At 48.5% G+C, this 15,051-nt stretch overlaps 6 protein-coding genes across 6 annotated transcripts; 4 read left to right on the top strand and 2 right to left on the bottom strand. All coding sequences in view use genetic code 12, as the record gives it.

The window, feature by feature from the left end:
- Positions 1–672: 672 nt before the first annotated feature.
- Positions 673–4,008, bottom strand: DIURU_005531 (uncharacterized protein; the record flags this gene model as incomplete). Its single annotated transcript, XM_034158524.1, has 1 exon — positions 673–4,008. One exon carries the CDS (start codon positions 4,006–4,008, stop codon positions 673–675), a length of 3,336 nt encoding a protein of 1,111 aa, XP_034009760.1.
- A 1,232-nt stretch (positions 4,009–5,240) lies between these two features.
- SMC4 (condensin subunit) lies at positions 5,241–9,395 on the top strand (the record flags this gene model as incomplete). Its single annotated transcript, XM_034158523.1, has 1 exon — positions 5,241–9,395. One exon carries the CDS (start codon positions 5,241–5,243, stop codon positions 9,393–9,395), a length of 4,155 nt encoding a protein of 1,384 aa, XP_034009759.1.
- Positions 9,396–10,275: 880 nt separating this feature from the next.
- DIURU_005529 (class I SAM-dependent methyltransferase) lies at positions 10,276–11,232 on the top strand (the record flags this gene model as incomplete). The annotated part of the gene is made up of 1 exon (XM_034158521.1): positions 10,276–11,232. One exon carries the CDS (start codon positions 10,276–10,278, stop codon positions 11,230–11,232), a length of 957 nt encoding a protein of 318 aa, XP_034009758.1.
- Positions 11,233–11,522: 290 nt separating this feature from the next.
- DIURU_005528 (E2 ubiquitin-conjugating protein) lies at positions 11,523–12,206 on the top strand (the record flags this gene model as incomplete). Its single annotated transcript, XM_034158520.1, has 1 exon — positions 11,523–12,206. The coding sequence occupies one exon, from the start codon at positions 11,523–11,525 to the stop codon at positions 12,204–12,206; it is 684 nt and encodes a 227-aa protein (XP_034009757.1).
- Positions 12,207–12,321: 115 nt separating this feature from the next.
- Positions 12,322–12,807, bottom strand: RPL18 (60S ribosomal protein eL18; the record flags this gene model as incomplete). Its single annotated transcript, XM_034158519.1, has 1 exon — positions 12,322–12,807. One exon carries the CDS (start codon positions 12,805–12,807, stop codon positions 12,322–12,324), a length of 486 nt encoding a protein of 161 aa, XP_034009756.1.
- Positions 12,808–14,057: 1,250 nt separating this feature from the next.
- DIURU_005526 (uncharacterized protein) lies at positions 14,058–15,002 on the top strand (the record flags this gene model as incomplete). The annotated part of the gene is made up of 1 exon (XM_034158518.1): positions 14,058–15,002. The coding sequence occupies one exon, from the start codon at positions 14,058–14,060 to the stop codon at positions 15,000–15,002; it is 945 nt and encodes a 314-aa protein (XP_034009755.1).
- Between the last annotated feature and the right edge of the window lie 49 nt (positions 15,003–15,051).

The raw sequence follows: 15,051 nt of genomic DNA, 5'->3' as shown, positions 1-15,051 counted from the left end.
CAATTTACGATAACGAGAGAGATTCTACGAGAAATAAATCCATGGAAACACCGATATTCCAAGTGGATGGTGTGGCTAGTGTACCTACTACCTCTTAGCCTCTGATAAGGGGGTTCGCACTAAAGGAGGGGTAGGTAGCATCGATGAATGGTAGTGGCTCGTAGCAAGCGCAGGAAGCGAAGGGGTGTCAAGAGCTCTTGGATGACTAGCCTGAAAAATAGGCTTCCGAAAGTGGAACGAAAAGTGGTCGTAGATTGCCGTCCCCCGTGGTCGTCAGGGTGAATTTTTTAGGGTGGTTGACATCGTGCCATTATGCATAGAAGCACCCGCTCCGATGGCTGGTTCGCACGGCTGAAGATATTGTATCCAAAAGCTAATCACGAGGTAGGAAGAGGTGGGATCAGCAAGTAGAATAAATTGATTTTGTGAGCTCGGGTCAAGTCCACCGGGGTCGGCTGCCCTGGTTGCTCGTACTGTGACAATAGTTGTCGAGACGGGCGTGGCTTGACGGCCATAGACTACCGCAGTGGTTCCAGCCAGCATCACGCAGAGCGATCGGTTGGGCATTGTCAGATGCATAATTCAAATTTCACTGCGTGTTTATTATTGTCTAATTTAGTGTACTTGTCAATAAAGACGATGGTATCAAATTAATGCGGTCACCAGCGAGATTTACTGGACTTTCGCGTGGAAGCTGCTCAGGTCATCGCCACTGAACAACAAGTTTTCTGAGTAGTCGTACTTCTCCCCGACAAGACTCTTGATGATCGACACCATCTCGTCGTAGGCAGAGTACATGATGTGGCCATACAACAAGATGTTGATGGCGCACTGGCCGTCGTGGCTGAAGAAACGCGAGTAGTCGAAGTTCTTCATCGCCGACGGCATCTTCTGAATAATGGAATCTTCGCGGCTCTCTTCTTCGTCAGGGGTCATTTCGGGGTCGTTGTACCACCGTTCAGAGTAGGAGAGCTGGCGCGTACCCCATTGGTCGAGCAAAAGCTCCATGTGCTTGAGAGCTAACGTCGCTTGGGTCACCCGGGGAAGGGCGCCCCCGTCGTGCAACGCCTCGGCACACATTTGCACGATGGCAAACAAGTTGGCCAAGAAGTCCGTCAGATCCCAGCCCAACCGTTTGAATGCTGTCGGGATCATCTTCTCGGGGTCGTCGAACTCGCCAAAGAGCTGGTAGATCAAGTTGTACAACAGGACAATCTCGGTAATCAACTTGGTCAACCGCTTGTACTTCGAGTCCGGCCAGTAACCGATGAGGGGCAACTCGTGCTGCAACCCGATGGTCAATTGTTGCGATCTCAGCAATCGCAACAACACCTGGCGCAACTTTTGGGTGACGAAGTCGTGCCGCTTTTTAATGACAACCGTGGGATCCCGCGCACGGTTTTCGGCAAATTTGGCCACAAGACACTGAAGGTTACCGAAATCGTCCACCGTCTTCGAGAGAATGTTACGCAACATAACTTTACTCAGCAACGGCGTCGGGAACAACGACAGAAGTGCCGCAAGTACCAAACCCACCACGACACAAATAAGTCTGATGACGAACGGACGCCACCCCCAACCAATGTTGGCCAAAAGATTACCGTGATAGTCGACCCACGACGCCCCCAATACCAACGACGCCGTCACTGGCCACAAAAGCGCCGGGATTATCAGCTCATGCTTACTGAAGTGACGGTAGTACAGCAAGAAGGCAAACACTACCCCACACACGGCGGCAAAGCCAAAACTGTTGCCACAACAGATATACCACATCACCATCCCGGTGATACACCCAACCACGGAATATGATACTTTGGCGCCAAAATTGTACCAGGTGACCCCGGTGTTGTCGGTAAGCGACAACCCTGTCATCACCACCACCCAAAGAATCTTTTCCTTAAAATAGTACCCTGCCGAGTTTCTGAAGAAAAATGGCGATGCCGAGGCAATCACGAAAAGCGCCCCGTAAATACACGTCCAGAGCCGCTTACTCAAGATGTACTTCTTGTAGAAGTTGATCGCAAACTTCCAGAAGCGTTGGAAGTTGTTCACGGGAGGGTAGTTATCGGGGTCTCTCTGCTGCACTCGCGACGTGAACTCCAGGGGATACTCTTCCTCGACGGTGACGTGGTTACGGAACAAGTGGGTGGCAGGGTCGTGCTTCGGCCGAGTTAAGTAAGTGATCACTTTCGGGGTGGGCCGGGTTTGGTCAATGCCCTCAAACACCAGAAGCATGTAGAAGAGCGCCTTACACAACTGCTTCGTCGACTGGAGGAACGACGACAGCTGGTTGATCATACACAAAAGGGCCTCGTCACCAACATTGGTGGCTTCAAGTAGTTCCTGGAAGTATTCGTGTTGGGCTTCGTGTTGCTTGAGCGCTTCCTCGATCTCCTGCCGGCACTTGACGATGCGGGCGGCATTCTCTTGTTGAAGGGCGACTTTCTTCTTCCAGCCGTGGAGACGAGAGTAAATTCTGAAGTGGTTGGCGTCGTTAAGCCATTTCGCCGCCAGTTCAAGCGCGGTGTCGGCAGTGACAAGAATCGGGGTGAGGTTGTCGGTGATGAACTTGGCAATGAGGTCCAAGTCGGCGAGCGTCACCTGGTGGTTCGGGCTGATGTCGTTCATCCGCTTCTGGATTTGCCTGCGTCTCACACTAGCTTCAAATCCCCCGGCTTTCTTGTAGTCATCCATGGTCGAGTACAACTTAGAGTCGGCGGTGGCCACCGAGCTGCGACGTCCGCCGAAATGGTTTCTGGTGAATTCTTTACGCTCTTCAAATAACCCGTAGAAGAATTCAAACCCGGCTAACGACGAAATGACGACGTTAACCGCCAGTCGCACTTCACCGACATCACCTCTGTCGAACCGTCCGTAAGAGATTTCGAAGGGAATCACCGATGCTTGCACTTCCAGCATCGCCAACTTCCCCCGAAGGCCAATCACGTCCTTGGCAAGATGAGCGTAGTTGACAAACGAGTCTTCCGACGGTTTAAGCGTTTGCACTAACCGCAAGTTGTTGGCACTGGCGGCCCGGAGACCCTGAAGCACCTCTGATTGGGACTTAAAGTACTGGAAGTTCAGCGTCTCGGGGAAGAAGATGAAGGCGCAGATGGTATTAATGACAAACATGAGCCCCATGGGTTTAAATATCGTTTTGGCAATACTGTTCGGGTCCCAATAGGGGATGAAGATGGTGTAACAGAAAAGCACGGCGATCATAATCGTCGCCATGACCTTACCCAACTTGCAAAGCACGTGGATGGGTTCCGAGAGCCGGATACCTACAAGGGCAAACACGGTGGCAATGACGAAGATCACCGTCTGGCGAGCGTCGAGGTACGCCCCGGTGTAGGTGTAGTTGGTGATGCAATTGGACAACTCCTGTTTCGCCATCGACGCCGAGCACACCCCGCGCTCGATGGCAAGCTGGATATAGTACTCCTTGGGCTTCCACCCTTTGATGGCCTGACTGATGGCCTGGGCGATGATGATGTGGGCCCACACGTAGCAACAGTAGGCACACATCAGCACCAGACTCAAAAACACCCAGATGATCAGCCCGCCCCCGGGGGGATTGAGAAACACCGTGATGTGGAGCATAAACGCCGCCGACCCTTGCCACTTCAACAGCGGCACCACCGCCATGAGAATGGTACCGACAAACGACGCCGCCCACGTTCGGAACACCACCCGAAATGACGGGTAATCGAATATATGGTTGATGAGATATGACGGCCACACCGCGTCCTTAACTTTGTGCCAGAACGGGATGCGCACCCGGGGAGAAATGTTGTGGAGCATCGTCTCCTCGTCGTCGTCGCCTTGCTCGACCATCTTCTCGATGTCAGCGGTGGTGGGGGGCTTTTTGCGCTTGGCGGCGTCGTCGGGGTAGAACAAATTAAAGTCGTCGCGAGTCTCTTCGAGCGGCTCGGTGCCCCGGTACTCCTGCGGGGTCGCCAGGGCATCGCTCTGGAGATCTGACGACGTCGACAGTCGCTCTTTCATTAGCTAGAGGGGGCGGTGACGTCGATGTTTGGATGCGCACGACGGGGTAACGGAATTTATATAAGCATGGTTGCGGAGGGGCTGTAGCCGAAAATGACCTGCGTAACACATAAATTTTCTCCCGTTTATGTCCGGCAGTTAACACCGCTATTACCTCTATCAGTGACGTTATACTAATGTCAGATATTAATACAATAGATGTTTACCTTGCTCGCCATCACCACCACCCCTAATCGCTCATGGCACTCCTCGTTCAAGGTGGCGCTGTTAACGTGGCTCAGCGAGTGCGCTGCTTTTACACGCCCCGCCGACAATTAATGTAAATGCAGTGCGCCGGTGAGAAGACATCGTCCGTCTCCGTGTCGAGTGCACGGTGCATTATCTCCGTGGCCACCACGGCTAACTGGCATAAAACCGCTCAGGCACCGCTGACGTTTATAGCGCAAACGGATCTGTCGCCGATGTCGCTGCCATCACCCTCACCTCCGAGTGCCGTCGACACCTTCGCACCCACCTTCGCACAAACCTTCGCACGAGCCCTGCTGCCTCTAGGGCCGCTTCAGCCGTGAGCATAAAAAATATATGTATGGGGGAAGCCAGCTGGGAGATGCAAAACAAACCTTATTGTCTACTAATCAGAGTTGTGTCGAGATCCAAATTACACGCTAGATCTATCCCCGCCTGGCATTAGAATACTCTGGCCATCGGCAAATTGCCACCCGTGGTCGCATTAGCTTGCTGTCACTGTTTACTGGGGCACATTGTTCGCCACTGTTTTGGGACCTTAGTGGTCTCGGCCACCCACTCGAGAGAAAATCTTAGCTTTTCTTGTGCGGCGACTCGGAAGCGTCGGGACCCTCCCGATACGAGGGCTGGCGCCCAGAAAAGGGAAATGTAACTGAACATTGCTAGCCGTTTTCATGCCGCTCGGGAATCTAGTTTCCCCCACAAAGCGCATTCGAAGTCTTTAATGGTAATTCACAAGTAGCCTCATCATCACATCGACACCTCCTACTATACACTTATAGATACCGCTACTCTTATGTTGATCACCATTTATGCCAACATCGAAGGAAAACTGGCAAAGTCAAGATATTGTTAAAGTTAACTATGTCTCATTTGATTCTTCCCCAGCCACTGTGTCTCTCCTCGCTCTTTGGTGTGGATCTTTTTTCGATGTCGCGCAGAGGCCTTGTTTGTATACGCGACGCGGTGATCTCAGGGCAGACATCATGGGCACCAAACGACGCCGTAACGGCGAGGACGTGAGCCTGGCAGACACGTCGTTTGCCGAGACCACGAAAGAGCCCCCATCTCCCACACCCGTGCCGCGCCCGCAAACGCCACCTCCTCGCACGGCGCACGAAGACGACTCCACTGACGATGTCCATCCTCAGGCTAACTCCACCAAGACCGAGCCCGTCGACGAAGATATCCTCTTTTCCGACGACAATGGGGCAGTGCTGAACTCAACCACCAAGATCGAGCCTGACGTCGACGCGGTGCTGAATTCCACCACCAAGATCGAGGACGATGAACAAGACGTGTTGCCACCGCTCCTGGCGCCGCCTTCGCTTCGACCTGATTCCCGGCTTTCAATCGGGGAGGACCTGCCCCTGAAGATGCTCTCCTATTCCGAGCAACAAAAGGATTTACTTATGTCTTCACCTACCAAGCGGCAGACGGTGATAAAGCCAGTGGTGCGTATTAACGAACCGCGACTTGTCATCAGCAAATTGGTCCTCACTAATTTCAAACTGTATGCCGGTGTACAAGAAATCGGTCCATTCCACCCAAGCTTCAGTGCCGTGGTCGGCCCCAATGGTAGTGGTAAGTCCAATGTCATTGATTCCCTTTTGTTTGTGTTTGGTTTCCGAGCCACAAAAATGCGTCAACTGAAGCTCAGTGAATTGATTCACAACCTGGCTGTCGACGCTAACCTACGACCAGAATACTGTCAGGTTGATATTCATTTCCACAGTGTATTGGACGATCCCGAAGATGAATCCCATAGTGAGGTGGTCCCCGATCTGGAGATTATCATCCTGCGACGAGCAACCCAACAGAACCAATCGACCTACTACATTGATAAGCGCACGCTGAACTATACAGAGGTCACCAACTACCTCAAGGACAGAGGGGTCGATTTGGACCACAAGCGGTTTCTCATCCTTCAAGGAGAAGTCGAACTTATCGCGCAAATGAAGGCAAAAGCTGAACGTGACAACGAAGATGGCTTGCTTGAATATCTCGAAGATATCATTGGCACTGCTCGATATAAACTGTTGATTGAAGAGCTGCTACAACGTGTGGATGTGCTTAATGAAACTTGCCGCGAAAAGGAGCTGCGTGTCGAATTGGTTGAGAAAGATAAAACCAACATGGAGCCTCTTAAGGAAGAAGCGCTTCGATTTTTGGAAAAAGAAAAGCAATTGGTCCACAAACGACTGCTACGGTATCAAGTGCTGATTTTTGAGCAGACAGATAAAGCTGAAGCAGCTGAGGCTAAGGCTCAAGAACTACAAGCTAAACTTGACCAGGAACGTGCAGACAATCAAGAATTAATTGATCTGGTGGCGGATATTGTCAAGGAGATTGAGCGTCTTAAGGGCCAATGCGCCGACATTGATCCCCAGCTTTCTAAGGCTATCAAACAGCAAAAAGATCTCAACCGTCAGAAAGTTGCAGCTGAGGAAAGGTATAAGAATTCTCAATCTAAGTTGAAGAAGTTTGAGAAGCAGAAGGAGTCGCTGGAACATCAGCTTAATACTAATCGTACTAAACTCAAGCAATTGGAAGCTGATGGTGCCAAGGAACGCGCCGAGCTCGAGCAACTTAACCAAAATCTCGTAACCGAGAAACAAAAGCTTGATGCTATCAAAAGCAAGTTGCATGAAAATACGAAACATTTGCGAGTGCAGATTGAGGACTTGCAACGCCAATTGTCTCCGTGGAACGAGAAGTTATCTGCAAAGGATAACCAAATTCTGATTGTCAAACTGGAAGGTGAGGCGCTCGAGAGAGAGAAAAATGAGATGATCAATACTATCAAGGAGGGTCAAAACCGTATGAAGGAGATCAAAACGGAAGGTCAAACTAAAGAAGCAGACTTGGCTGAGCTGGAGCACAAAATCGAAAAATGTCGCGAGCAAATGGGTCTTGGGAAGGACCAAGTTGCCGCAGCCGAAGAACAGCTCAAGGCAGTGGGTGAAGAATTATCAATCTTACAATCGAAGCACCATGAATTGCGCGATCGTGTGTCACAAAGTCAAAACCGGAATAAAGTGTTAGACCTGTTGATGCGTCTTCAACGACTGGGACGTATTACTGGGTTTCACGGTCGTCTTGGCGATTTAGGGCGAATTGATCCTCAATATGATGTGGCCATATCTACTGCTAGTGGTGCAGGGCTTGACTCTTTGGTTGTTGATAAAGTTGAAACTGCCCAGCAATGTATTGAATATTTGCGTAAAAACAAATTGGGGTACGCCAATTTTGTATGTTTGGACAAATTGCGCAAATTCAATTTGGGACTGATGCAATTACCTAGCAACGATGTGCAAAGATTGTTTGACTTGATCACACCAAATGATCCGAAGTTTGCCCCCGCATTCTACTCCAAGATGTATGACACCCTCGTCGCGCCACTGTTAGATATTGCGAAACACGTTGGGTACGGAGGTGGCCGTGGGGGTAAGCGCTACAAGGTTGTTACTGAGGATGGTAAGGTTGTTGATACCCTGGGTGCGATGCTGGGTGGTGGTACACATGTGGCACGCGGTGCCATGAAATTGACGACTGAAGCTGTTCAAATTGAAGTGGACCCTGCTGAGGTTGAGGCTCTCGAACAAAGTATCCGAGTCAAACAGCAAGAGTACAATGAATCCAAACGTGATTTCGAACAGAAAAAGGATGTCATGGTGAAATTGCAAAACTTATACGACGACACGGAGGTGTTGATTCAAAGATTGAAGCTCGACATCGACCATTTGGTCCTGGAAAAAAGTGAATTGAAGACGCGCTTGAAAGCGATGGTCGCTGACGAACACAAATTTAAGGATCTCGATGAAAAACTCGACGCCAAAGAAGCTGAACTTAAAAAGCTCAACGCTGAGCGCAAGGAATTAAAAGCGCAAATGAAAGATCTTGAGACGAAGATTGAAGATTTGAATCAACAAGTTTTGAATGCCGGAGGGGTGAATCTCAAAGTGCAAATTTCGAAGGTCGACTCAATTCAGCAAACAATTGAACTTATTACGTTGAAGACCAGTGACGCTCGCAAAACCCACCTTAAGTTGACTCTGGAAGTCGCTCATGGAGAGAAGATTTTGGCCGAGGCTGAGCTGCAAATCGCAAAGTTGACGGAAGAAATTGAAGGTTTCGTCGCTGGCCAAGAACTGCTCACGGCTGAGTTGAAGCAGGTCACAGAGCTAATCTCAAAACTTGAAGCTGAACGTCTCAAATGGGAACTGGAACTTGAAAAAATCGAGCAGGATCTCGAAGAACAGAATGAGCGCATCAATAAGTTCAGACTGATGGAGATTGAAATGACTAACGAAATTGAAACTGTGACAGCTAAAGCCGCTAAAGCCAGGCGCCACATCGAGCATGACCAACATCAACTTAATGAGCTTACAGTAAGGGACACAGCTCCTTACTTAGAATGGATGAAGGATGAAGCCGAAAGAGCACGTTATGAGCTGGGTGCGATCAACATGATGCTGCGTGAAGAGTTAGCTGATGTGGATTTCGAGCAAGTTGAAGACGAGATTAGTGAGTTGGAAGCTTATTTCAGCGAAGTTCAGTGTGATATTGAAGTTCTCATTGAATATGGACTCAAAATGGCTGATTTTGAATCGCGAGTTGATGATATGAATATTGCAGTGGATGAGCGAGATGCTGTTAGAGCTGAATGTGAAGAGCTCAAACACAAGCGGTTACTGGAGTTTATGGAAGGGTTCAATACCATTTCAATGACGCTCAAGGATATGTATCGCATGATTACTATGGGGGGTAATGCCGAACTCGAATTGGTCGACTCTCTTGATCCGTTTTCCGAAGGTATCTTATTCTCAGTGATGCCTCCAAAGAAGCTGTGGCGAAACATCTCTAACTTATCCGGTGGTGAAAAAACCTTATCGTCATTGGCACTTGTGTTTGCCTTGCATGCATACAAACCGACACCGTTATATGTCATGGACGAAATTGATGCCGCTCTCGATTTCCGTAATGTGTCAATTGTGGCGAACTATATCAAGGAACGAACCAAGAACGCTCAGTTCGTTGTCATTTCCCTCAGAAACAATATGTTTGAATTGGCCCAGCAGTTGGTGGGAATCTACAAGGTTGACAACAAGACCCACTCTATCACGATCAAAAATAAATAGGAGGAATTAATTTACGTTACGAAACATAGCCGCTTCATTACTAACTCTGTGTACGCCAAGGAAAATCGAATGCATTGAACTGTATGTCAAACCCCGACCAAACCCCGCAGGCTGAATCATACAGACCACGCCGTAGTCCTACAACCTACTAGATGATGACCCCGTGGGGTTCTCACATCAATACTTAATTACTGATTACAGCAATTGAGATTGTTCTTACGCGAGGCACAGCTGACATGTGTGTATGCAGATTTCCCATTTTCAAGGCTTTTCCATGATGCTTGTCAATTCCGATGTAGAGTTATTGAAGTGAATACCCATAACACATATTTGACGTGAGAAAACATGCGCGCCAACTACGTCATTTAGAAGCGATACATGCGATGCTCGCGATGCTTTCACCGTGAGGCATTTACCGGCAAGGTGCCCTTCAAGTGAAGTGATAGCCATTTTTATGGTATTTGTCAGTAAAGAACAGAATAGGGCTTCTGGTCTCCTTGTATAGTTGTTTTATGATCAAAGAAGATCAGCTCATGAGCAAAATTATTCTCTAAAGTGTTGCATACAAACACAGCTACTCCCAACAGCTTGAAACACATAGAACGTCCCGGAAAAGGTGACTTTGGATCTAGTAGCGGGTAATTTAGTGTACTTGAATCGAATAAGCGGGTAATTCAGTCCATTCGTATTTCGTAAGCGGGTAATTCAATAAAGCCCCTACTTGTGCTCATAACCCATCTTTAGATTGGGGATCAATGCTTGTCGCATCCAAGCCGTGGGGAGTTGCCACCGGAAATCTGTTTTAATTGGGAGCCCGGTATATGCAGATGACGAGCATATTTAAACTGGTACCAATTTCGATTTTCTAAGCCCACAAAACATGTCGTTCAACTACGAAGACCACAAGAAAGCCATTGCCGCCAACATCAAGGCGCTCAATCCCACCATGGCGGAGTCCTACGAGGTCAAGCCGACTATCAATGCCTCGCTGGTGTTGTTTGCCAAGACGATGCTTGAATTCGACTGGAAACACCCTCAGCAACGCAAACTGAACGCTGAGTCTGAAACGCCTGTTGGTAACCCTGATAAAGACAATTATGGCATTAGTGAAGCCGACTTGCCTCTGCCTCAGACCTACCTTAAGGATTACCCCAATACCATCTTCAGGCCCGGAGCCAAAGTGATGGACTTCGCCGCGGGCACGGGTCTCGTCACGACGAAATTAGTGCCGTACTTGCCTGGTTCGGAGATTGTTGGTGTTGACATCAACCCCGCCTTCTTGGCCAAGTTTGAGGCCAAGGAGAAGGCGTTGCGGGAACAAGGGGTGAACATCTCCCACGTGGAGGTGGACATCATGGACCCTTCAAAGAAGGAAGAGCTCGACGCTAAGTTCAAGCGCCAGTTCGACATTATCTTCTGTACCTTATCCTACCACCACATCGATAACTATGAAGACGTTACTGTTCGTTTGTGTGAGTTTTTAGCTCCGGGGGGTGAATTGATCATCATTGATTTCTACAATGAAGATCTTGAGAATGTCGACGTCGAGCGGTTGAATGCTGACGAGTCGTTTGCTGTACGTCACATGGGTGGTCTTAAGAAGGAAGTCTTGCACCTGGTGTTGCAGGACAAGTGTGGCTTGACGAACGTGTCGGTGGCCCGTGAATTCAGATTCCGTATGTGGAATGAAGCGAAGTTTATCAATGGTCACTGCGATAAGCAAACTATTGACGACTTAAATGCAGGCAAGTTACCCACTAAGCAAGATCCCGTCGACGGGACCGTGTACTTGATCGACTCGTCGATCGTCATGGCTATCGGGCAACAACCCAAGTGATCGGGCAAAAGCAATAATTGACGAAATAGAAATTCACGTATGAAGACTTTTCACTCCAGATTATTTGTCAACAGTTTATACCACCTGTAAATAGAGCGAGGTTACTAAACGCAATCCCTGGATAACATTTAGTCTGCCAAATGTTTTTACTATGTTGTATACATAATAGGGGGACGTTAATGTCACGCTCGCCTTACCTCAAAAAATTCGTGATTTCAGTTATCTACCTGCATATGGCCGAGGCCACCCAATATATCTCACGATCGCTGCTCATACACCCACCTATACGTATGGCGTCCCGTGCTTCCCAGAAGCGGCTCACCAAGGAGTATAAGCTGATCCAGGCTAATCCTCCGCCGTTTATCCTCGCCAAACCCAACGATGAAAACATTTTGGAGTGGCACTACGTCATCGAAGGACCGCCGCTGACGCCGTTTGAGGGTGGCCAATACCACGGGATCTTGCGGTTCCCCCCAGAGTACCCTTTTAAGCCGCCTCTGATTCTGATGATCACCCCTAATGGCAGATTCACTACCAACATGCGGTTGTGTCTCCTGATGCTGGATTACCACCCCGACACGTGGAATCCCGCCTGGCTGGTGGCAACCATCCTTACCGGCCTCTTATCGTTTATGACCGGCGACGAGGCTACTACCGGATCTATTCTGACGACAGACTCGGTTAAACGCAAGCTCGCCCTCTCTCTGAAGCAGTGGAACAACTCGGAAAACGTCAGGTTCAAGAAGCTTTTCCCCGACATATACAAACAGAATATTATTGACATCAAGAACGCCGAAGCCCCTCCCAAGCCGGTGGAGGAGAAGCCGTCAGAGATCGCCGATCTAGCCTCGATGGACGCTGAAGATCGTGCTCGTGTTCTTGTTGAACCCCGCAACTCCAACGGTCTGAGCCGGGTCGGTATGGTGGTCGGGGTGGTCATCGTCGCTATGGCTGTGGTTTTAATGAATAAGTAATGACATCAGTGAATATACGTATGCAACAGTTGTTTTTGTAGTATTTCGTAAGCACATAAGAAAGATACCCTTCATTAAAATATTAATATACACAAGATTCAAGCTATTTACCCGCTTAAACCTTGAAACCTCTCGATCTCCGTCTACCTCTGGCTCTTTCGAACTTTCTGCCCTTGGACATGATTCTGGGAGCCTTGTTCTTGTGGGGACCGAAACCGAAGTGTCTGACGGCTTCTCTGTGCGATCTGGGGCCTCTGACAATCACGGTGTTTTGACCCTTGGGGGCTCTGAGGGCCAATTGGTCCAAAGTGATGGCTTCACCACCAGCCTTGACGATTCTAGCCTTGGCACCGGCGGTGAATCTAAGGGCGGCAACGGTGGCCTTGGGGGCTTCCAACAATCTGTTGTCGTCGGTAACGGTACCAACAACAACGATGGTCTTTTGCGAAGCACCCTTTTGCTTGAGAACGGTGTCAATTCTCGAGAGCGACACGGGGGGTCTGTTGATCTTCGACAAGAACAAAGCTCTGAGAATCACCTTGTTGAAGGGAGCGTCAGTTCTTCCTATTATGTTAGTAACAAAGCTCGTTTTCTGCTCCATGAAAAAGACGCCCTTCACAGGACTCGCAGAAGCTCAACTCGATCAAGCGAGGAGCAAGTCGCCAAGCCACTAAAACTAGTAACAGTTGGCTGCCAGTTCGGCTAATAAAACTAGCAACCAATTGTTACTAGTTGCAACGGTTTGGAACCTCGTCAAGGCTCTCTTTTTCACACAAAAATCCATCAATACTTACTGGCAAGGAAGGTGTACAACTTGACCAACATCTTCAAGTAGATGTTGTTCGACTTGGGGGCCTCTCTGTGACCAGATCTGGCGTGTTGCTTGGTGGTGTGGTCTCTACCCATGTTGACTTGTGAGTGTAAACTGAAGAGAGATGAACGGTGAAAAATCTTTTTTAAGGCCAGACGCCAGGCGTCGTGTGCAGCGCGCGAGCGCTTGGGGCTTTAACCCTAATCACGTGATATTGGTATTCTGTGGTGACATGGCTAACTACGATTATTGCCTTAAGGAACATCGTAGCCGTTGTCAAAAAGATTGAGGCTACCTTGTACTGCTTCATAGTCTTCGTGTAGTCGTCAACGTTAATGCTGCTAAAGTCAAGTATGGTTGCAATGCGAGTGTACGCAACAGGCAATAGCTAGCGAGGTGGCACTTGCCAAGTCAACTTATGAACCAGCCATTCATTCATTATCAGGGTTCTTTAATTCAGTTTTCTTGTAATCATTCGACCTTCGCATATTCTGTTTGGGTTTCGAGATGGCTATTAAGTATTGTATCGCCTTCGGAAAACATCATCACTAATAGGTCGTTTAGTCGACTTTATAGCAAAAAAGCTCGACTCAATCTTCTAAAGCAGATGAATTAAGATCTGTAAGCCATGGTAGTTTGAAACTTTCACTTCTGTCCCGTTAGCGTAGTGAATTCAGTTAATAAAATCAATTAATCATATTTGTTCGATTTTCAAGCTGTGAATCACTTGTATAGGAGAAAGGTTAAAGATCAGGTTAATCTGGATTAATTAAAGTGTGTTCCATACAAGTTCAATGAGTATGGAGTTACTCAAGCATTCAGGCAACCTCAGATATGATCGTGTCTTTGAATACGAAATTGACCATACGCAAAATACATGACATTGAATGATATTGCCGTAGACCCAACACGCTATAGTGAGCCTTTATTTGAACGTGTAATCACCACAACGTCTAATAAATTTAGTCTGCTTGTTCATGTAATGACTGTCCGTGGTGCATAAGCCGCACGGATATCGGAGATCTCAGACCCTCGTTATCATGGCCCAGATAACTCCCATAAAGGGGTTCACAAATACTCCGGTGACCCGATCAATATGTTTGGTGCTGACAGTGACGGCGATAGCGCTCTCTGTACTCGGAATCAAGCACTATGTCCACCTCGAAATGGATCCCCACATTATTGAGTATTCGCAATACTGGCGCATTGCCACCTACCAGTTGCTGGTGGTAAACGAAAGCGACTACTTATTGACGACATATCTTTGGTTCTACTTCAAAGTGCTTGAGAGATTCTTTGGCAGCCGCAAGTATTTGTCTCTCGTGGCTCTTCTTTACGGTGTCAACGCTTTGGCGGTATTTGCCGTCATGGCCTTAGGCCAATTGGGGTGCTACATCACATCCTACCTCACCAGTACCATCATATTCAGAGGGGCTGGTTCTGATTTCTTGCCAACCATATTCAACGAAGTTACCCCAGGACCGCTTGCCATTTTAGCCCTGTTGTACGTGGTGTTCTCATATGTTATCCCCAAACTGTACCAGTTTAACATTGTGCTTGCAAACCCCTGGAGACCCAATGAAGTATCTAAGCTGGTCACGTTGACAAACCACTTCGCCATCCATATCATATTTTTCATGCTTGTGGTTAACAATGGATTCAAGCTGATAATACCACTGGTGGTAGGCCTCTTAGTGGGCAAGCTATACGTTCACCACTTACTTGTGGGCGAGAAATGGATGGTGCCGCAATGGGCGTTCAATCTATTCGTTAACCCTAAGAAGTTTATGCTACAGCTGAGTCCCAGCCGAGACAGTTACATGCCCGCGCCAACCCTGGAGAATCCTGTGAATATACCCGACCCAGAACACGACACTCCCGAGCAGGTGGACGAGGACGGGGGTAGTCGGGAGCCCAATGTGATTCGGGCAGAGACGCCGGCGCGTCCATTGGGGCTGCAACTTTTGGATACGTTCAGAAATTGATAGTCCAAGGATAATCGTATCTATTCTTTATTCATCATTCAGGTAAACT

This window comes from Diutina rugosa (genome assembly GCF_008704595.1).
Source record: "Diutina rugosa strain CBS 613 chromosome Unknown scaffold9_size288278, whole genome shotgun sequence".
NCBI classification, from domain to species: Eukaryota; Fungi; Ascomycota; class Pichiomycetes; order Serinales; family Debaryomycetaceae; genus Diutina; species Diutina rugosa.
Note: the sequence above shows the minus strand (reverse complement) of the source record. Positions and strands in the feature narration are given on the sequence as shown.